Source organism: Anolis carolinensis, chromosome 4, assembly GCF_035594765.1.
Source record: "Anolis carolinensis isolate JA03-04 chromosome 4, rAnoCar3.1.pri, whole genome shotgun sequence".
In the NCBI taxonomy this organism is placed as follows: Eukaryota; Metazoa; Chordata; class Lepidosauria; order Squamata; family Dactyloidae; genus Anolis; species Anolis carolinensis.
In genome coordinates this window covers 34,862,957-34,886,962 of record NC_085844.1, presented here as the reverse complement: position 1 = coordinate 34,886,962, position 24,006 = coordinate 34,862,957, and the positions used below count along the sequence as shown (strand labels likewise).

The 24,006-nt window shown below is 38.5% G+C and overlaps 1 protein-coding gene across 5 annotated transcripts in view; it reads left to right on the top strand.

The window, feature by feature from the left end:
- ralyl (RALY RNA binding protein like) overlaps window positions 1-24,006 on the top strand; it is a 322,684-nt gene that overhangs the window by 150,795 nt on the left and 147,883 nt on the right. For all 5 annotated transcript variants that reach the window (XM_062980215.1, XM_062980217.1, XM_062980216.1 and 2 more), the window contains exon 2: window positions 21,750-22,028. In XM_062980215.1, the coding sequence (XP_062836285.1) occupies window positions 21,773-22,028 (256 nt within the window). In that variant the 5' untranslated portion in view covers window positions 21,750-21,772. The remainder of the gene's footprint in view (window positions 1-21,749; window positions 22,029-24,006) is intronic.

Genomic DNA, 24,006 nt, shown 5'->3' with positions numbered 1-24,006 from the left:
AGACTCATATTAAGAAGAAAGAATTTGGGGAACATGCTAAGCACCTCTTATGGCTGCTTTTTCTGCTTTGTTCACTGTTCTTCTATCTTATTAAAAAAAACAAGTCTCCTTCCACTAAAATGAATAGGATGGAAGTAGTCCACACCAGCTTATGTAGATCCATATTCTCCCTCAGTACAACCTGTACCAGATCCTGTCATGGCTGACTCCAGATGTTTCTGTGACATTTGAAAATGAGGCTTCAAGGACAAATTTTCCCACCAACATCAGATTTCTCTCTCCACCCTTGAATGACAAGATTTGAAATAGTTTGTGGAATCTAAGGGTGCATCCAGACAGCACTCAAAGTGCATGCCCTCCCACATTTTTCCCTTTGGTGTACAGATGGCGTCTCAGGGAAAAACGAATACTTTTGGCGCAAAGTAGGAAAACCCTGCTTTGTGTTGAGGTAATTTGTCTGCTGGAAAAACCCGGGTCTTTCAGAACACTCCAATCTTCATGTGCAGGGGCTATGTAGATGGGACCAAACTCAGTAACAATCACATTTTTAAAACATAATTGCTCCCAGGTTGAAGGGCTGTGTGGAACCGCTCTGAGATGGTAGATCATACTTTAATTCTGCTTCCTTGGTCTTTTTTATTTGTTTTTTAAGTAATGTTGTATACATCTTTCAATGATTGTTTCTACATTAAATCCTTTTTTATAATTCTTAAAAGGAGAATGAATCAATATTTGCAGAAATTCATACAAAAACTTGTGCAACTTTCTTCATTTATTTGTATAAATCTGCAGGCAGGTTAAGACCTTCTTCTGCCAGCAGGCAGTTGGGGAAGGATAAGGGGCAGGCTTTGGGGAGGTTGCGGGTGGGATTGGGGGAAGGAGGGACTGCAAGTTTTAAAGGCTGTCTTAAGTGTATTTATTATATTTTAGTCTGCTTTTACCACACTGCACTATTTATTTTTTAACTTTTGTATTGCACTTTTAAAATTTGGCTAAACTGTAGGATTGTTAGCCGCCTTGAGTCCTGACGGGGAGAAAGGCAGGGTATAAATAAAGTTTATTATTTTATTATGACACAGCAAACAAGATAGATATACTGGATTTTGTTTATTATTATTATTATTATTATTATTATTATTATTATTATTATTATTATTATTATTATTATTTGATAAGTGAGAAAATATGATTCAATGATACTCAGCTATAAAACATCAACCTTTTAGGCAACATACAGTTACACACATTCAAAATACAGTTTAAGACCATTTCAAACAATCAGTTCGCATATTTGAATTTAGACATTAAATGAAGAAAATTGAACCAGCAGCCAAAAAGGAAGTGCTGGGTAGTGAGCTTGCAGGTTGTGATCGTATGCAAAACCTCACATACCTATTATCATGCATTGAACAGATAGCAAGGAATATGTTGAACTCCCACTTGCTGCTTTACCTAGCTCTTTTTGGAAGCCATAAGCCCAGTTGTCACAACTGCTAATGAAGCTATCACTGGGTGTTCTTGACATGGTTGCTCAGATGGTGTTTTTTGCCATTGTCTTCCTCTGAGTCTGAGATTGAGTTGCCCAAAGTCATCCATGTCTGAACAAGTATTTGAACCCAGTGGGTTTCCATGGTTCCATGGTTTCCATGGAGATTCATACCCTGGTCTCCAGAGTCATAATCCAAAACTCAGAGGGAGAGAAATCAAAATTAGGAATGGATTCATTATACTTCAGGCTAGAGATGTGTGAGAATTTCCTTTCACCTCATTTTGTTTTAAGAATTTGCAATTTTTTTCATTTCCAGGGTAGAAAGAAACTGATATTTAAAATATGAGTACAAGGGAGAGTAAAATATACATTTTGAGGTACCCATGTTTCTTCTCATTGACTCCAGTCATTAGATATGAATATAAGGTTTTGGAAGGGAAAACAAATAAAGCTTTGTGGAAAGTTATAGTTTTGTTTCAGTAGACATTTTGCAAGATATCCATGATGTGTGTCTGTGGATATGTGTATATGCTATCTGAGCCAGTAATTGAAGGAGATGATATGGCAAAAGTGGGTAACACATAGGTATCATTATACCAGTTCTACCTTTCTCAGCATTTTTACATGACTTGAATATTGAAATATGTAGCCAATTCACTTGGAAATTTTTGTATATAACCAAGGGTTGATTGATTCTGGCAAACAATCTTAAGAGCTTAGAAAGTATTTATACACACAGAGAGAGACCTATATAACATTTCTGCCTAATAAAAACAAATAATTTAATTTAATGAATCTTAAATACAACCATATTCAAAGTAAAATTATTTGGATGATTAGTTAAGGTACTGAAATCAATTTCTATAAATAGATAAGTGTAATGAAGTGCAATGAATGAAAGTGTGATGCAGCAATTCAAGTGTGTTAAAGTAACGCCGTAATAAAAAACAGTTTTTGTAAAAATTTGTCTAAATTTTTTGTGAGGGCAGTTCTTAGAATATCTTTCTCATTTTTTCTGACTTTTCCCATCCCCCTTCTATTTATACGTAGAGCATTATGTGTCTGGAAAGATGCTCAGTTCTCATTGGGGTATATTTCATTGTCCTCCCTCATCATATTCCTTATACTTAGTCACATTCTTGTGTCTTATCAAAACATGGGCTGTGAACTGCATGCATAATTGATTCAGTTATATACTTAAAGCAAAAAAAGTCTAGCAGAGCATTGTGACTATGGGGTAAGTGGTGGGCATGATCTCAAGGGTTTTAGAACTAATGTAAATGTTTCCACTTCATTACTCACAATGGAAGAGAGTTTTAACGGCCTGCATTAATGAATGGATACCCCTCCTGAAGACATGCTACTGGTGATATTCTAATGATGACATAATTAGAAAGCAGAAGAACCTCATGGTGAGAGGATCGCCTGTAGTCAAAACCTATAAGCTTCTCAGTTCAGCTGTGTTCAAATTCAGGATTAGTGAGCCATAGAAAGATCAACTGTATGGTGTTAGTGAAGATGTCAAGATTATCTATATTTTCTAGAATTGCCTCTTAACAGCTGTAGTACATGGAAAGATTTCAGACTCTACCTTTCAACAGCCTTTTAAAATAATTGTTCCTTCAAGATAATATTTCATTATTTTTTTTCTTAAAAGGCAAGTGACAGGGGAAATTAAATGATGCTGTTGAAATGCAGTTGCTTTATCCTTAGGGAGGATCTTCCATTCTTCCTGTACTAGTAGTTTTATGTTCTTGTTAATGCTTCTTCCTAATGGTAGGAAAAGAGTACCTTGTACAGAATAAACGTTTTATGAATCTAGCAAGCAGGAGCACATTCTGAAATGATGTTATAAAATGGTATCTCAAGGTTTTGTTTTGAAAAAGTAGACTATACAGCTGCTTTCTTTTCTTCTTTGCACATCTTTTTTTTCTTTCTACATGGGTTGATCACTGCAGTCTCTATTCATTTAACCTTTCCATCTGAGGTATAGATTCTCAGCTAAAGTACACGTTTTATAAATTACTCCAAATAATAAACCAAAATTTAAAAAATATCCAGTACATGTAGTCAAACAGCTCAATCTGCCTGTGAGATAAAGTAATGAACATTTTAAATAAATTTGGAGAACACAAGAGAATATACCATATTAATCTTTGCCTGCTCCAGGAAAAGCTGTTTTGGAAAATGTGCCTTACTATTGAAACCCAATATCTTCTCCACCTATACATGATTTATTGTACCCGTTGTCATAAAGGTTTTAGATAGTTTTATATATTGCTTTGAGATCAAATGGAAAAGGTTCTCATAGTCTTCCTATTAGTAATGTGGGGTTATTACAGAGAAAATAACTAAAATTAATAGAAAAAGTTCACAATATAGGTTTTTGATTTCTTCAGTAACATTTACTGAGGATGCATGAACAGTTTTTTTATAACAGCATCAAATTAAATAAATGTAAGAGCTGCATAAATTAAAGAGATAGAAGAATTGTAAAAACAAATGAGATATTTTCACTAGTCACAAGTTCATGTTAAATAGGATTGTAAGGAGCCCATATGTTTTCTCTCAAGTTCATTGTTTATTGTATTTTCTAAGGGAGCTCCCAGTGGCACAGCCCACTGAGCTGCTGAACTTGCTGGCCAAAAGGTGATTTGAATCCTGGTAGTGGGGTGAGCTCCCGCTGTGAGCATCAGCTTCTGCCAACCTAGCGGTTTGAAAACATGCAAATGTGAGTAGATCAATAGGTACCACTCTGGCGGGAAGATAACAGTGCTCCATGCAGTCATGCTGGCCACATGACTGGAGGTGTCTATGAACAACGCTGGCTCTTCAGCTTAGAAATGGAGATGAGCATCAACCCCCAGAGTCAGACACAACTAGACTTAATGTCAGAAGAAAACCCTTACATTTACCTAAGGGAGGAGAAGCAATATACTTCCAGTCCCAAAATAGGCTAGTCTGGAATTCTTTAAAAATGTTTTAATGGTAAGGCATGATAAATTAATTCAGCATTATAATATTGTATCTCGGTATTGTTTGTGTTGCGTTAACACCAATCCTTTGATGAGAAACATTTTAAAAAACTTTTGGGTGACCTCAAGTTAATCTAGTACTGTATTCTTTAGTGCTCACTTTGAAGTATAGCATATTGATGGATGCAAGGTACGGTGGAAACACCATTTGATAGCTTCTTTAGAAAAATAATATATTTCATGGAATTCATTGAAATGACAAGTGGACAATTAGTGTTTATTAGGAAGTATATTTTACTTCAACTGATTAAGACAATGATTTGTAAGCAATGATAGCCAAATTCTTGTCAACTCAGTTTGGAACCAGTGTGTTAATTATGATATTTATTGGTGAGCTTTCAAGAATAGTTGACTTTTTTTACAATGCTCTTTAGATGGTTATCTTAGTAAAATCATATTACTGGTATCACATAAGGTAAAGGTAAAGGTTTCCCCTGACGTTAAGTCCAGTCATGTCTGACTCTGTGGGTTGGTGCTCATCTCCATTTCTAAGCCGAAGAGCCGGCGTTGTCCATAGACACCTCCAAGGTCATGTGGCTGGCATGACTACATGGAGCGCCATTACCTTCCTGCCGGAGCGGTACCTATTGATCTACTCACACTGGCATGTTTTCGAACTGCTAGGTTGGCAGAAGCTGGAGCTAACAGCGGGTGCTCACTCCGCTCCTGGGGTTTGAACCTGCGACCTTTCAGTCTGCAAGTTCAGCAGCTCAGTGCTTTAACACACTTCACCACTGGGGCTCCTATACTGGTATCACATACATGTATTTTATTATAAGTACTATGTAAAACATAGCTCCCATCACATTCAGCGGTAGAAAGCTGCTTAGAAATTTACCGATATATCAGAACAAGTGATGAATTTTATATCTTGATGGGCCACATAAAATATTTTTCAAGAGGCAGTCAAAGATATTATTCCCAACAGAGAATAACTCATCAGAGTGCATTCTATTTCTACTTATATGGTGTGAGCATGTTGTTCAAATTAGCTGATTAGATATTTATTGAGGGCAAGGGGTAAGCCCTTAATAATTTGATTTATATATCCATAAGCATGCCTTTTTGTTCTCAGTTTAATGAATAGTAACCGTTAAATAGACCAGGGCCCCAAAACTTTTTAAGCCGAGGGCTGGTCCCTCAGACAGTTGGGGCTGGACTATAGTTTGGGGGAAAAAAAACATGGGATGAATTCCTATGCACACTGCACGTACCTTATTTGTAATGGGGGAAAACCATAAAAGAACAATGCAATATTTAAAATGAAGAACAATTTCAACCAACATAAACTTAACAGTATTTAGTGGAAGACCCCAGGGGCCATCCAGTCCACCCTTCTGCCATACAGGAAAAACACCTCTGTCAGATGGCCATTCAGTCTCAATAATAACAACAACAACAATAGGAGCAACCATTCAGAAAGACACAATCAGAGAATCTGAGAGTTGGAAGAGACTCCAGGGGCCTTCCAGTCCACCCCCTTCTGCGATGCAAGAAAAGCGCCTCCGACAGATGGCCACCCAGCCTCTATTTTAATAATTATAATCATAATAATAGAAGCAACCCCAGGGAACATCCAGTTCACCTTCTTTCTTCCATGCAGTAAAAGCACAAACAAGTACTGAGTATTGAGAGGGGAAAGGCTCTGGGCAGCAAGGAGTGGAAGGGATCGGGCTCTGGGCAGTAAGAGAGGTTATGGGAAAAGGCGTTGAGCTGCGATAGGCAAGAGAGAAAGGCTTGGGGGAACGGGCGGGGGCGGTGCACAAACGAGCTATAGTCTGGAGACCCCTGTGATAGACAATTACAAGATCTTGCTTTGTTTTCAGAGTCAGAGAACAACTTTGGGGGATGAGATGGCATCCAATTTATAACAAAGATTTTGCAAACAGGGCAAATTAATATTCACAGCCAGGCAATCATGACAGTAAAACATATTTCATGCAACAGGTCTGCACTGACTATCAGAAACACTGCCATTGCTATGGGGACTTTGCAGTAGAGGGTTGCAACTCACATTCCTAATTAGAAAAGTTACTAAATCTGTGTACAGTATGTGTGTAAAAGTAGTTCTTCCATACAATGATTAGCACTATGAGAGCAAGTCATAAACCTATCTGGGACAAGAGAGAAGCCTCCCACAGGATAGTAAAAACATCAAAAACATCCAGGCACCCCCTGGTCAACGTCCTTGCAGACGGCCAATTCTCTCACACCAGAGGTGACTTGTCGTTTCTCAAGTCTCTCCTGAAACAAAAAAAATAAACTAAGTCTAACCATAGTATTGTATCTCAGCCCATCTATTTGAACGATGTTTGTCTCATTCAGTACTTATTTGTGTTTACAGAATTAATGCAAAAGGTAATATCATCTGAAGCCTATTAATACATGCCTGTGCCATTTTCATTCTATTCTTCATGATGTACTACCTCACTTCCTGAAATACTGAAAGCAAAACATTGTAACCAAGATAACTTGTGTAACCCAAACAATGATATTTTTGCCTGGGTTGTTTACATGCTTATTTTATAGCAAATGAAAAAGATATTTGGGAAACTTCGATTAAATAGCAAAGTTTAAAATGTTGGATATAATAAATATTTTTAAAAGGCCCGAATAATAAGCAAGCTTTCTTAAATGCCTGCCTATTCCTGTTCTTCCAGTAACTATTGTACTCTGTGAGTTATCTTGAATACAGAACGACCCCCATTTCAGGAATACGTGCCTGAACTTGCCATGGAAACAAGAAGACATAGATATAATAGCAAACACTATTGAAATAAGAGAATTCCACTACAAGGTAGTATAGAGCTGCCTTCTTTTTGTCATCTTAGAAAAAATAACAACAAAGGATTTTTTTTCCTTTCCTTCCCCAACCATGCATTAGAGCAAAACACAAAACACAGTATGATAGTCTACATTGAATGCAATTGTACACATTATTTTAGATAACCAAAAACAAAAATAAGAATGAACAAGGTAACTTCAAATGTTCAAATATTAAGAATAGGTTGTATATTATATACTGGTATCAGTACAGTTTTATAGGACATAGAGTAATAACAGCAATGGAGATAAAAACAGACAGGAAATTATGTATCCTGTAAGCATTACAACTACAAATGGATTTCAGGTTGCAGTACAGCTTTGCTAAATGCCTTTATATTGGGATGTTGCTGGGGTGTTTTTTGTTTGTTTGTTTTGGGTTTTTTTGTAATAAAGATCAATCCAAAGCATGGAACATGACCTCAGATGGCTAATATTGTCAGGATGAAATGTAACTGTAATTTGGCTGTTGGGGCAGGGGGCAAGAGGAAATGCTGGTCTAATGCAGTATATCCCTTTTGGCTATGATGGTAGAGCGAAAGAACTAGTTGTTTCATTATAAGTGTGGCAAAACTAAGGAACATCAGAAAACAAGTTTAGCTGACATTATTCAACCCCTAACATGATTGCACTTTCAAACAACAACTTTAAATTGCATTATGTGCAACTGACTATGTTTTCATTGAATTTGATTACACACTGATTGCAGATGTTCTTCAGATCAACCCGCTCTTGATTGTAGGTAACATTTGCCAGATGTTGTGAAATTAGAAAAGAGAATGTCATAAGCAAGGGTAAATGCTGGCTGTCAGAGAGATTGCAACTTGCCCACTTTCTAATTTCATAAATTAAGTCTTTTATGTTGCAAAGCTTGCCAGTGCTAAGAGGCGTCTTCTCTGGTGCTCTTGTCCTGCTGCTCCTGGCAGCTCTTGGTTGTAAAACTTACAAAAATACTGTCTTTTCTTTCTTTGTGCGCTTATTAAATCAAATCCTATTCATGCAACTCCTATTCATATCTTTGTCATTAAAGAATGAAGGAGGCTATTTCCTTTAAAATTAGAATATATAACCTCATTATATATATGGGACGCCGTGGCCTCTCGCTGGGCCCACCCTCGACCGGTTCATCCTGCTGGACGCAGAGGCTCTCGACAGGCTCATAGCTGCAGCTAGACCAACCACTTGCTCCCTCGATCCGTGTCCCTCTTGGTTGGTTAAATCCTGCCTGGAGGGATTACGTGACCCTCTGTTGAAGATAATAAACAGCTCCCTTGAGCAAGGAGTCTTTCCAGAGGGATTAAAAGAGGCAGTGGTCTCTCCTCTGCTGAAAAAACCAGATTCAGATCGTTCGGTTCCCTCCAGCTACCGCCCAGTTTCAAATCTTTCATTTCTGGGCAAGGTGATTGAGAGGGCAGTAGCAGTGCAGCTGCAGCTGTTCCTAGATGACACAGCCGGATTGGATCCTTTCCAGTCCGGCTTCCGTGCGGGGCATGGGACAGAGACTGTATTGGTTTCCATCACAGATCATCTCCGATGCCAGCTTGACCAGGGCGGGTCGGTGCTGCTTGTGTTATTGGATCTCACAGCAGCATTTGACACAGTCGATCACAATCTTCTGACCCACCGCCTTGCCGTTGCTGGAGTTAGGGGGACAGCTTTAAATTGGCTGGCCTCCTTTCTTCACAACCGTGGACAGCGAGTGGAGAGGGGAGGCCTGGTCTCTGAGAGGTCCCCTCTACATTGTGGGGTTCCTCAGGGCGCCATTCTCTCCCCTCTGTTGTTTAACATCTAGATGCGACCACTTGCTCAGCTGGTCCGAGATTTCGGGCTCGAGTGTTATCAATATGCTGACGATACTCAGCTTGTGTTAAAGATGGAAGGCCGACCAGAGTCTGTACCCGACAGTTTTCATCGGTGCCTCGAGGCCATTATTGGATGGTTGCGTTCCAGTAGGTTGAGGGTGAATCCAGCAAAGACGGAGATCCTATGGCTGGGCCGACCGGGCAGTGGGGATATCCAGTTGCCAACCCTGGATGGCGAAGTGCTACGCCCGTCTTCACTGGTAAAGAGTCTGGGAGTCCTCTTGGACCCTTCATTGACGATGGAGGCCCAGGTCTCCGCCGTTACCAAAACTGCCTTTTTTCATCTTCGGCAGGCTAGATGGCTAGCCCCCTATCTGTCTAGGGACAACCTGGCTACGGTGATCCAGGCTACGGTCATCTCGAGACTGGATTACTGTAACGCCCTTTACATTGGCCTTCCTGTGTCGGTGATCCGGAAGCTCAAATTGGTGCAAAATGCAGCTGCCCGGCTCCTTGCGGGAGTCCCAATAAGATGCCACATAACACCAATCTTACGGCAGCTGCACTGGTTACCAATTGAGCACCGGATCACTTTCAAAGTGATGATGCTTACCTTCAAGGCCTTACATGGTCTAGGGCCGATGTACCTGAGGGACTGCCTCACTCCCTACAAACCCCAGAGATCCCTCTGTTCTGAGGACCAAGACCTGTTGGAAGTCCCCAGTTTTAAGACCTTGCGTCTAACAACAACCAGACGCAGAGCCTTTTCAGTAGTGGCGCCATCTTTTTGGAACACCTTGCCACCTGAAGTTCGTGCCTTGCGGGACTTGTCGGCCTTCCGCAGGGCATGTAAGACACACCTGTTTCGGCAGGCCTTTGAGTTCTGTTGTTGATGTTTTAAAAAGGTGCTTTTAGGATGTTTTAAAGATGTTTTTTAAATTGTTGATTTTAGACGGTTCTTGTAAGCCACTCCGAGCCCTAGGGGAGTGGCGGCATATAAGTTTGAAAAATAAATAAATAAATAAATTAGAAGTTTGAGAATAGTGATGCTGTAATTGTATATATTTTCAATCAGAATCAATTTTGTTGCATTAGAAAATCTCTTTGTAGGACCCACCCCCCTTCCATAATTGGAGATACAAAACCACATTGGTAGCTCATTGGAGAGAAGATTCAGGGATGATTCAAGCAATAATTGTGTCAATTGAAATAATATTCCATGGATTAGCATATGGAAAATTCTTTTTCCCACTCCCTTTTCCAAAGCCTTCAGACTATTGGAAACTAAAGTCTGGGAACTTAGGTTTGTTGATGCTCAGTGTTAATTCATGGAACACATCCAATAACAGCAGGAAAGACAAAGTTCACTAATAATTCCTTATTTATTTTTGTGTTACATTTATAACCCACCTACCATAAGTTCAGAGTAGCATATAAGTAGGTTTCCTCTATGAATTTATTACTGTGAGATGGGTCAGGCTGAGAGAAAATGATTATCCTGTAGATTTCATTATTCAGTGGGGACTAGAACTGAGGACCTTATCATACTCAAAGTGGGAAATGGCTTTCTCGTAGGCAACCTGTGGTTTTTGAGGGCTGGATATAGATGAACAAGTAGCAAATAAAATCATGCACCTTGACTCATCACACAGCAGAAGGATGTCTCTTCCCAATCTATAGAATGTGCAACTATGACACTGCCTTTCTTGAGCCCCTGGTGGCGCAGTGGGTTAAACCCTTGTGCCGACAGGACTGATGACTTGAAGGTTGGGTTGCTGACCTGAAGGTTGCCAGTTCGAATTTGATCCAGGGAGAGTACAGATGAGCTCCCTTTATCACCTCTAGCTTCCTATGCAGGGACATGAGAGAAGCCTCCCACAAGGATGGTAACAACATCAAAAACATGCAGGCGTTCCCTGGGCAATGTCCTTGCAGACGGCCAATTCTCTCACACAAGAAGCAACTTGGAGTTTCTCAAGTCACTCCTGACATGGAAAAAAACTCTGTCTTTCCTTTTGGGGGGAGGAAAAAATTGTGTAAAACTCCGCAGCTTTGGAGCCTTATTCAAACGTTACACCATTCTTGTGAGCACTAACATCGTGCAGTTCTAGTTTCTCTGTCATCCAACACCCCCCCCACACACACACACACATGACCTGCTCTCATCCAGCTTTCCTCCATCCCCATGAGATCTGCTGTCATCCTCTGCTCTTTTGTTCTTTTTTCTTTTCTGTTCAAATGTTGAATGGTTAAGGATTTCACTTGATCCTGGTCCTGATCCTAAAATACATTGTAAAGCAATTTTCTTTTGTATGTGCACACCGCTGTGGTTCTTAGTGGGATTTCAATATTAAATGAACATCATTAACACTAGAAGGTTTTCAAATGCACTCTTTAAATGTGTTCTTTAACTTTGCTATCAGTATAATCTTGTCCAAGAAGCTAGATTGAACATATATTTCTAAAGATTAAATGTTTAAATAAATAAAATGAAATCTGTTTCAACAGTACACGGAGAAAAGAGTCATTCAGAAGGAATAATATGCTGCCACTGTTTTGCTCATATTAAGACTGCTATTCATTTTAAATAGAAATAACAATAAATGTGTCATGCTTCCACTCTGGCAATGTTAAAAATATTAAAGTCTCCATTATGAAGAAATAGTAACATGTAAGCTACTGTGCCCCTTCTGTAAGTTTAAGTTCACTATTTGTCAAAATCTCCAAATGACTCCCATTATGTAGAAGTTAAACCGAGTTCTCTCAGTATATATTACTTCATTCTTAAATTTTCACTACTCGCTAAGTCCAAAGACAAATTGCACACATTTACATGTAGAAAAATGTAGTTCATGTTGACAGATAACTCATTAAAATTAGATGACAGATATCTGTAATTACCATGAAATGGGTATCACCCCTGCTACACTATAGCGACTTATAACTTCAGGATACACAATAACCAAAGATGGATGTTGAAAAATGCACTCGCTTTTTAGATTGCTATAATAATCCAACAGGCATGTTTGGTAACAGCAGTTGAAAATGATTCTTTCAAAAAGGTCTAATATTCAAGGACATTGCATGAATATTTTTCCTTCAGATTCATTCTTCTGATATTCTTTGGCTGTATATGTCATGTAAACAGATGTCAGATGTTTTGGGCTTGCTGTTTTTTTTTTTACTTTGAGTGTTTTAGACAGTGAGCTCTTAAGAAAGAACTAAAACTTCATTTGTTATATACAAGAAACAGCCATGCATTGAAAAATGTACATTTCTTTTTATTAAAGCCAGAACATGGCTTCTAGCCTTATATTTTAGCCAGTGTATTAAATTTTATAGGGTCGTATCCAGGACTGATTTTAGCTGAAGTGAAAGCATTTCAGATGACTAATTGGTAGGTGCACCTTGAAATATGCCCATTAAATGTTATCATAAATGTATTATAAAGCCATACTTTAAAATATTTCAGCCCATGAGTGGAAATCTTAAATATTCTTACACCCTCTTCATTTTCCACATATTGTAAGGTCATTTGCTGCCACTGCCATTGCATTAGCCATGGAAGGAAAACACCAAGTGCACAGTGACCAGACAACACCATGATATAGCCCAAGTTTTTACAGAAACATAATCAGGCAACCTTGCTAGTATTACCTTGCTAGAAAAGAAGTACACTTTTACTGCAACTCCCATCAGCTCTAACCAGCACAGGAAGCTGGGAGCTGCAGGCCAACATCATGTGGTTTTCTACTGATCATCTATAACAGGCATGTGCAAATTTTTTTTGCCTTGGGGCCATATTCCAGGCTCAGCTAGGAGGCCTGGGCTGGGAGGGAGGAGGCCATTTTCATGCTGGATGGGGCAGCCCCACGAGGGGTAGGACCCAGGGGGAAGGGGGCCAAGACGGGGAAGGGCAGGGCCTAGGACATCCTTAAGTTGTCCTCCCAGCATAAGGACTGGGTTGCTTGCCCCATCCTTATGCTGGGAGGAAGGCAGGATAGGTGGCGCCGGCCCTGATCCTCCTTCCCCGATCCTCTTTGGGCTGTCCTCTTGGCATTATGTGAGGAGGAGGGTGAGACAGGTGGTGGCTGAGAGTGCTCTGGAGGGTTCTCAGACACCACATGCCTTCCTTGAGATGTCCTCCCAGCATAAGGATGGGGCCACTCGCCTCATCCTTATGCCGGTAGAAGGGCGAGACACGCAGAGGCTAAGAGCTCTCCAGAGGGCTCTCAACTGCTGTGTGCCTTCCTCCCCCGCCTCTTTGGAATTAGGACATGGCAGATCACCATGTCCTTATGTCAAGAGAACAGGGAAAATTTGAAGGGCCCATGGTAGAGTTCAGGTATTGTAGTAGGACAAAGACAAACAGATTGCAAACAACTGTCAGCAATGGACAGAGTTAAGTTGGGAAGGAAAGTAGTCAAGGCTAACCAACTATATCCCAGTGGGAAAGTGGGAAAGCTATGAGCCAGTTAGGATAAGGATTTAAGTTGTAGTATCAGTAAAAAGTGATACTTTTTGGTGGCTGCCAATTATTTTCTGGTCCCAATTCAAGGTGCAAGTTCTTACCTATAAAACCCTAAACGGTTCGGGACCCGTCTACCTTCGTGACCGTATCTCCCCCTATGAACCTGCACGATCTCTTCGTTCATCCTGCGAGGCCCTTCTCTCGCTCCCGCCACCATTGCTGGTTTGGTTGGTGGGGACGAAGGAGCAGGCCTTTTCAGTAGTTGCCCCCAGGTTCTGGAACTCCCTCCCGGGGGAGATCAGGCAGGCACCCACCCTTGCTTCCTTTAAAAAGCAGCTTAAAACTTGGCTTTTTTGCTGCGCCTTTGAATAACTGAGTCCCCTTGTCTAAAAGTCAGATCAATAACACATTTGTTTGCACAGGTCCCTTTTCTCACAACAAATTGGCCGGCCGTCTCCCTCCCCTTAGGTCCTGGAATGTTTACACTTTGTCCTTTGACCCAAAGCACTTTAGAACTATGTGTTGTCGAAGGCTTTCATGGCCAGGATCACAGGGTTGTTGTGTGTGCCACACAGCCCGAAAGACACACAACAACCACTTTAGAACTATGTCATTGCACTTTAGTTTAGGTAGCCCCGTCATGCCATCCCTTCCACCAACCTGGCTACTGCTGAAACCTAGGCATTTTATCTTACTTTATTTTAACTGTTTTTATTTTTAACTGATTTATATGTTAATTGAGTTTTTATGATTTACTGTATTGTTTTGGTTAAGGTAACTGTTTGTATAACTGCTGGTTTTTACTGTCTTTGTATTTTAATGTGTTTTATCTGATTTATTGTTTTGTATTTCGGGCTTCTGACCTGTGTAGCTGCCCCAAGTCCCTGCCAGGAGATGGTGGCGGGGTAGAAAAATAAAGTATTATTATTATTATTATTATTATTATTATTATTATTATTATTATATTCTATGTAGATATTCTGAGTAAACCCATATAGTCATTTCAGATCCTATGTCAGAGGAGAGGCAAATAAAACATAGGGCTGAAAACACTGCAAGGAAAAAGCACGAAGAGTTACTTTCTACCTCATCAGAATAGAGCTCTACAGTGGAAAACCTGAAGCATGGTAGAACTTTACAGTGGAGAGATTTTTAAGATACTGCCAAGTTTGAGGGCATTCTACAAGTGAGTCTGATTTTGTTAAAAAAGGGCGGGCTGAGAGCACCAGGAGTATGCTCTGGAGGGCTCCACTCCTCCAGAGCAATTTCCCAATCACACAATCACAATACTGCTCCAAAGACAATCTCCTGCTGTAACTTTTCAGTCATGTAGTATTCTGTAATATACCTTAATTCCTCCACTCATGTTCCATGAGAATTACCCTCTCCTGGCTCCTGGGTTCTCTGTGCAGTGGCAAGCAAGGCCTGGAGATAGAGAGAAGGAGTTGTAGGTTTATATAATCTTGGACTCAACCTTGAGCTCAAATGCCTAGGTTTCAGCAGTAGCCAGATGTGCATTTGCAGTTAAGACTACCTGTGTTCATTCTTACAGAAGTTAGACCTGGCTGCAGTGGCACATATCCGAATTACGTTTCATTTGTGCTATAATAATGTACTATATATAGGGCTGCCTGTGGTAACTTTGGAATTTTCAGCAGGTCCAATGTGCTGTGGACTGCTGGTTGTAAAATGTTATAGGGATCACAGAACTTTCCAGCTACAGCAGCCCGCTATCTTATGCTTCTGGGCACAATTCAAAAGCGCAATTTAGGAACAAACTATACAGCTGAATATGGACATTTGTGGCTATCAGAGCCTTTCTTTCTTCAGCCTTCCTATTTCTCCATGTTCTTTGTATAAGGCATAGTGTTCATGGCCTGGCTAGTGGCCTCGGTTGCTGGAGGATTCTGGGATTTGTAGTACAAAAGTACTTTTCCCAAGCTCTGCCAATGATTCATAATTGTTCACAGATAAGTTGTAACGGACAAATGGTGTTTGGGAGTCCAGTTTAGAGCAAAATCTTATAGATTCCTTACCACTTCAGCCCCAATTTTTTAAATGGAATTAGAACTAGACACATGAGAATTGTACCACTAAATGATTAGGCGCAGTCCATGTTTGCATATCCAAAAGCAGACAATTGTTGCTATATGCTGATCATGTACACATTTCTTAGCCATGAATCTGTGAACAACTCCAAACATGTCTGCATTATGCAAATTCATGTTGTTAGTGGAGTAAAATATTTATTATGAGTTCTTTCTTATTACTATGCAGATTCCTGTCTGCCTCTCTTCCTTTTTTTAGCCATATGGAAATTTAAACAATTGTATTATAGTTCCAGCCTCTAGGCAATCAAATCTCAGTTATACAAACATTAATATAATTCTTGCTTTCACAAATTTCCACAATACATTTGCCTATCACCATATTTTAATATAAGAATAACCATCAGGCAACTCCTTCTCTTTCTGTTTGAAAATATGGTATTTTGCAATGCTAATTCTGGCTACAGGAAAAAATAGTTCAGGGTCCTATTCATACTTTATTGAAACCTTAGCAAAGGAAAACTGAATTTAAAATATGACATTCTTCTGAAATAAAACACAGAAAGTACTCCGGTGATATGTATTTATGACCCAAAAATATTGTAAAAAGCTTTCTGATCTACTTAAAACAAAAATGTAAATTCTGCAGGGTTCATCATTATCTGCTAAGTTGCAATCTTGTCTCTATTTACCTTGGATGTAAGCCCCGTTGCATTAGGCGAATAGAGATGGATAAGATTATGCAGTAAATGTCTGTGTTTGTTAAAGTGTAATTAAATAATCCTGAATATGCATCCTCTGTTTATTAAAAACATGTATTTTTTAGATCAGGTTAAAGTCTTTGAAAGGACTGTAGTAACTGCTAAGTGTTGGATACTTCATCTAAAACTGAACACAGATCTACTAGTCCTCTGTTACTTGCTGATATACTCCTGTTTTAGATGTTTAAAAGTTCTTTGTTTTGAATCCTATCTTCTACTGCCCATTAAAACTGTATAGTATTGAATGTTCAATTGGGAGACCCCACTTTATCAATGAAACCTACTAGGTCAGTTTAAGAGAAAGACACCTTAAATGCTCTCTGAAAAGATCTTGCCAAAACAACTTCATTGTAGGCTTGTTTTAGGATAACTGTAAGTCAGAAATGATTTGAAGCCATACACCACTACCACCATCTCCTCCAACAAGAGTCAATACAAAGGTAAATTCCAATGATTTAATAGGATTTTTCTAGTTAGGCCTAACAATAGCATTCACATCTTTGTTTTTACTCTATACAACCATTACCTCTTGGGTGTATATATTTTTTACCATTATTGATTAAATATATCCAAATTTAAAATGCCATGGAAGGTGTCAGTTGTGTTGATGTAAAAATGTTGGGCAGTGCAAGTGACATAAGAAGATAAGTGGATTATCTCTGGCTCCCATTTGCTGAACTTCTACAGATATTCAAGACAAACAGCAAAATATGGGCAACATAAAGTAAAATAACCATGACTGGGAGTGTGGGGAGCAAAGGTAACATAAATAGGAATGTGTATGGATTTTCTTTAAACTCAAAATTCTCACATTTCTTCATATTTAAGACAGAGATATGAAGTTGCTGAGCTTTTATAAATCAATACCTGAGAAGCCCAAATTGTCAGGTTGGTTTATCCAGCTCTTCCCCCTCCCTTCTTTGATCTCTAAACTCTTTAAATGACCATGATTAGATTGATGTATATTCAACCGTATTAGTGCTCAATATTTTTCCTTTTCTTTTTCGGAAAGGTTCACTCCAATTGAACATATAGCAGACAAGTATAATATGATCATCTCCATGATGAAAAAAAGTATGTTTATTGAATTCAGCAGATGAAAAAACACTGCCATTGTCCATCTAGATGAGAGAGATTGCTATATGATCTAGCCAACATTTGACTAGATACAGTTTGTCAATCCTTGGCTAAATAGTCTTTCAAGCATATGAAGAACCTCTTTACCTAAGCATGATGAAGGCTCCCAGAGGCAGAAAAAGGGTGCTGACTGAAAGTCATTTGTGTGCATTGATTTGCAATAATGAATTGTTACCTGAATAAATAGGTCCTGGTCCGGTCATTGACTACATGGAAGATCACTTAGTAACCACCTGCATTGAGGTTAATATGATCAAGGAAAGACTACACTACCAATTTCTTCTCCTGCTGTTTCTTAGGAGATTGCCAGTTGTTAGGCTGACATATGATGAGATGATTGCTGGCAAATATATTAACTGACAGTGTCTAGATTGAGGGAGGTAATAGCACCACTTTGTTTTGGTCAGGCCTCTCGTAGAATGCTGTGTCTAGTTCTGGGCACCACAGTTCAAAAAGGATATCAATAATCTGGAATGTGGCCAGAGAAGGGAAACAAAAATGGTCAAATGTCTGGAAGCCAAGCTGTACGAGAAGCAGCTTAGGAAATGGATATGTTTAGCTTGGAGAAGAAAAGGTTGAGACAAGACATGATATCTATGTTAAAATATTTGGAAAGAATGTCATTGAGGGGGCAGGCTTGGTTTTTTTTTTCTTTTCTAGAGATTAGGATACGTAACAATGGATTCAAATTGCAGGAAAATAAATTCTATGTAAATATTAGGATAAATTTTCTGACAGTAGATTACCAGTGGAATATGCTGCCTTGGGGTTTAGTGAAATCTCCTTCTCAGGAGGTTTATAAACTGAACCTGGATGACTGTCAAGGGTGTTTTGGTTTTATGTTCCTACATGGCAGGGAAATAGACTGGATGGTCCTTATGATGTCCTTGTGATGTCTTCCAATTCTATGATTCTCTGATACCTCACCCAGCAATAGGGAGATGCTGGAGACACAGCAGATGGTGGCGGGGGGGGGGGGGGGCAGATATAGAAACCAAGTAGCCAAGGAGGAAGTATCCAAACTGTACTGGATTTGTCATAGACTTGGAAGAAAGCCACATAAGAAACCAAGAGCAGAGGAATAAGAGGTAGTCAACAACCCACACAGGAGATAAAAGCATTTTCAGCCAGAGGAGAGGTCAAGGAAGAACTTTTGCCAAGATTTGGCTCCTTATCTCATAAGCCGCAGCTTTCCCACTTCTTTCATTCTCAGGAGCAGCTTTAAAGAATATGCTGTTCTATGCAGCAGAAGTGGCCTGTTTGACCTATCTGTAAAGAATCTGAAGCCCGGCCAGGAAGGGAGTTGGTCCATCCAACTCTGAGAACAGGGTTCTGAGCTGTGTAATGATAAAGGACCAGTTAATATCTAGAAAGCAAAATTTCTGGTTATGCCATGACAGAGTCAGAGGACTGTGATGAACCTTTTCCCATTGAGGAGCTCTGAACCATTCAGATAGTTTTGTCCATGTCACTGGGGCAGGTTTGCCTTTGCAAGCATCTAAAGCAGCAGCTGATCTACCTAGAAAGCTATTGTTGCACTCATGGTGTTCTTGGTGAAATAGCCATCAGCCGATTGCACAGTACTGGATATTGAAGGAAAGTGGGCCAAAGCATGAATATTTGACTGATTCCTTTAAGATTCTTTAGGGTTTCACTAGCTCTGTTATTCCTGTTTTTCACATAATGAACAAACGTCAGATTTAAATCTCACTTGAAGAACGATAATGATAGGATCTAAAATATGACCACAATGAAGGTGTATAGAGCATTGATATAATCCTTACCCTGTAAGAGATGTTAGGTTCTTAATTGCCCTATAAATGATCCTTTTCTCACCAGAGGTATTTTCAGTATTTAGAAAATGTGTGTCGTTTTAGCATTTGTTATCGACTCAGCTGGAAAATGCAGAAACCATATGGTTTGCTTGAAGATAATGTTGATCTCTGGTTGAGTGATAGGTGATATACTTGTAGGGAATACAACTTTGATTTTTATATTTCACTTACATGTTTCATATGATGCCTCTTCACCCAATTCTTTTGTTTTGGGTCAATCAAATCAATGAAATCTGCTTTTGAAAATCACCACTCTTCTGAGCTAACTGTTCAAACTATTTTCACATGGCAGGGGTTTGGATTGGATGGGTCTTGTAGGATTCTATGATTCTATGAAATTGCTAGTTGGAAACTCTAAGATCACTAACTTATATTGAAAAATAGCACATCTCTATAAATATCAAACTCTAGAATAGCCACTTTGCATCTCCTTGTGGAGAGAAAAAGCGGGATATAAATAAATATACCGGTAGGCATCATCATCGAAAAGTTAAGGATGTTTAAGCATGTACACATATAAAATTTCGCAAAGCTTACTTTCACTTTGGACTTTTTAAGGTAATCTGGAGACTTGGATTCTCTGAGTGGCAGACAGCTTTCAACATAGCAGCTAAATCCCAGTGGATATCTATTAATATACAGAGTTGATTATTAATAGCTTTCCCAGCAGTTTTTTTGTTCTTTTTGGTTTTCTGTATTAGCCTTGTAGTAGTGATAAAATTCCATGACTAGTAGTACTGTTGCCTTTTAGTATTTTTGCTTTAATTTTATAGCATTAGGATATACTAGAATTACAAATAAAGATGCACTGAATTACCAACCTGCATCTTTATGTACAATACTTGTAGAGCCTAATGCAAGAAAATAAAAGTGAAATCAATTGGCATAGATCTTAAATAGTATCAATTGTTGTACAAGCAAAGGGTCACCTAAAATGGTATGCTCTGTTTTTATGTTGTATGTTTTTCATTAAGTTCCAACATTTATTCTCATACCCCCCAAAGTGCTCATACTTCCAATTGTGGTGTTTTGCCAGAGACAGTCCTTATTAAATCTGTGTCATCTCACTTTAGAAATGTCCTAGTTTTTGTCTCCTACTACAATTATGTTCCTTCTTTTGTGCTCAACTTACTTATTTACCTTCTAAGTAAGAATTCTGTCCCCAAGTGAAATTTTCCTTCCGTTCCCAAATTACATAATTCTGGAAATGCATCTGACTCCTCAATGCTCAAAAGTAATTTCAAATTGGAAGAATGTATTCAGGAAGCTTATGATAATAATTTCATATATTGCTCTGTTAATTACTGTGGAATGCATGACATCCTGAATAGTTTTACAAGAAACAACAGCGTAAACCTGAAATTGAAGTATTGAATAAAAATATGGAATGTTACCCATTTCAGTTTTTCATGTCCTTGTTTCTCACATATGGCAACCCTCCTTCGGGGTGGTAAAGTGGGATATAATTTTGGTAGAGCTATACAAAGAATCCAAATATTTCTCATGCCAGGATCTCAATACAGAAATGGAAAGGCAGTCTTAATGTACACATAAGAGCTGACTGTGTGATTTAATAAGAAGTAGCCATTCTGTTTCTACCACTAACATTTTCAATGCTTTGTGTTTTGTGTGTGTGTATTTTCTTTGTTTTGTTTATTTTTCTAAGCTATTCTAAAAAGCCATTGCTAGTTCGTAATGGGAACAATATCTATTGCATTGAGTAGCTTTGTGTGTTAAGTAGTTTTGTGTACTGTATAGGATAGTCTGAACTATCTGCAGTATTTAACAGATTGGGGAAGATAGTATGTGCTGATTGACAGGAGCGAGTTAAAGAAAGAGCAGCCTTTCATCATAGTTATGATTTGCTCCCAATCTGGCCTTGAATGTTCATTTCATTGGAACTCAATAATGTTTTATTCTCTTACTTTACTTGATGAAGACAGATGGCTATTTAAGAAGCCAGGAACTGAACTCTCAGGCTAATTTTAGGTAATATTGGGGAAGTGCTAAATTTTTAGTGGGCTTGATTTATGAATAACATTTTTAATTCATAAATATGTAGGGTTTAAAATTGGCTCCTGATAATACTCTTTAAGGTATTCACTGCCCCATTCTTATTGTCCATCATCATTGGAAGATATATGCCTTACAGTTTTGGTTTTAGATTTAAGTCACGGTGCAATTTTTTTTTTGCATGTCTAAATATGTTTCACTGATTTCAGTTAGGTTTACACCCAGGTAAGTTGCACTAGATCTGCAGCCTTAGTCGAGAATGTTAATAAAATTATATATCCAATCAGGATTCAGGATTCTCATCTAAACATAAATCTTTGTCATTTTGTTTTAAGGGCTGCAGTCAAGTGAGCCAGTCATGACCGGAAAAACACAGACCAGTAATGTAACCAATAAAAATGACCCCAAGTCCATCAACTCAAGAGTCTTCATTGGAAATCTCAACACAGCCATTGTCAAAAAAGGTGACATAGAGGCAATCTTCGCGAAATATGGAAAAATAGTTGGCTGTTCGGTGCACAAAGGTTACGCATTTGTACAATACATGAGTGAGAGGCATGCAAGAGCTGCTGTAGCAGGAGAAAACGCCAGAATCATTGCTGGACAACCACTTGGTGAGTAGCTAAATGCTCTACCATATACTGATTCATTGATTTTTCTGTCTATTCTTAGTATGCTAAGTTTTCCAGCTGTCTATAACCAAGACTGAATCTGTTAGAACAGTGGTTCCCAACCTTTGGGCCTCCAGGTGTTTTGGACTTCAGCTCTCACAATCCCTAACAGCTGGTAAGATGGCTGGGATTTCTGGGAGTTGAAGTCCAAAACACCTGGAGGCCCAAAGGTTGGAAACCATTGTATTAGAATGAAATATTTGCTGTTGTGCTTTATTTTGACTTTTTTTATTCTAGTAGTGACAAGAAAGTAAGAAGCTCTTATAATCCATGAATTAATGAGAAAGTATAAGACTACATGCTGAATTCTGAGGTGTACATATACTGATTTAATTTCTATTTTACTGTACTTGATGTGAGCATTTAATATTAGTACATAGGACTAATACCTAAACAAAAGAAATCCCAGTGAGGTTTAAAGCTGACTTCCATAATGAAACTATAGTCAGCTCTCACTTGGAGGTCATTTTGCACTCTGATTAATGAAAATCATGAGTATAGGTTTTCTAGCTCTACATGACTACACTAGAGAAGAAAAACAGTGGGATGGGGGAGACATGAACTCAAAGCTCAATGTGCCTTTTTATTATCATACTGTTATTAAAAACAAGAATGGTGAGGCTGGTTTCCTCCAGGTACTTAAACTCAAACTTTCATTATCTCTAACTATTAGTAATTCTAACAGAGGGGAAGAGAATTTCAGTTCAAAAACTTCTATTAGGCCACATCATAATTCAGCCTATCATACACAGATAATTAAATTAATGTTTTACCACCAACACATCTAATATACATTTTTATTCATTCTGAAGATTCTATAATAACTATTCTTGTAATAACTTTATTCTTGTTATTCTATGGGCCTGGTTGGTGCTAGTCTCCTTGTAGAGAAAAAGCAGAGGGTAGACCAAGGATACTATGGAGCATCCTTGTAACTTTTTATGGTTTTATGATTCTTTTAATGAATGGTTTATGTTACATTGCTTATTTCAATAATGTTGTGAGCTGCCTTGAGTCTATATGGAGAAAGGCGGCACAGACATTCCCGAAATGTATAAATAATAATGATAATAATAACAACAACTACTACTACAACAACAATAATAATGGAAAGCTACTGTTGTTTAGTGACATATGGCTCAAGTTATGTTTCAAGGATAGGTGGACGATAATAAAAAGTGGTGTTATGACTTATGTTTCTGTTTCTGTGCCACTTCTTTTTTTATAGAAAAAGAAAATAGCAGCACATACAATTGAACACAACAAAAAAGTAGGACAAATGCTTAGCTACTGTTGCAAGAGCTAAAGTGCCCTGTCCAAGGACGAAGTGTTCTATTTTTGTTATCTGCAGTGTTTGGACTAAATTGTATTCTTTACTAAGGGTTATAGCGTGCATCATTCAGAAGACGTGTGTTAATTTTAGGATTTTATAATACCTGTTAGCACCATTAAAGATATCTCTTGGCTCTTTGTTTGTAGATGATGTGATCAGTTGCTATGGTCAATAGAAATTTAGTTGACGAGCATGCTTGGTTTTCCCATTCTTATCATAGACCTTGGAGAGTTATTTTGAAAAAGTCATGCATTACAATTATAGTCAGGTAACTGTTATAGTTACCATGTTTAAAAAGTAATTTTTACCTTTCTTAGAATTATTCAACATAGTTACTTTTTAATTACTGGCTTATGGGGCAAAACACACTGCTCCCTTTGTACTCCATTGTCATTTTAATATCTTTGACAGAGAACCAAATGCTCTTCTTCCTCCACTTATTGGAATTAAGTTCCACATAATTTTAAAAGCTACCAATACAGATAGAAGTTCTCTCACATTAAGTAACAATTGTGACTTAATTTAGCTTCGTTATTGGAAACAGGAGTTGATTACAAACAAAGTTTAGACAAGTACTTTTTGGGCTAC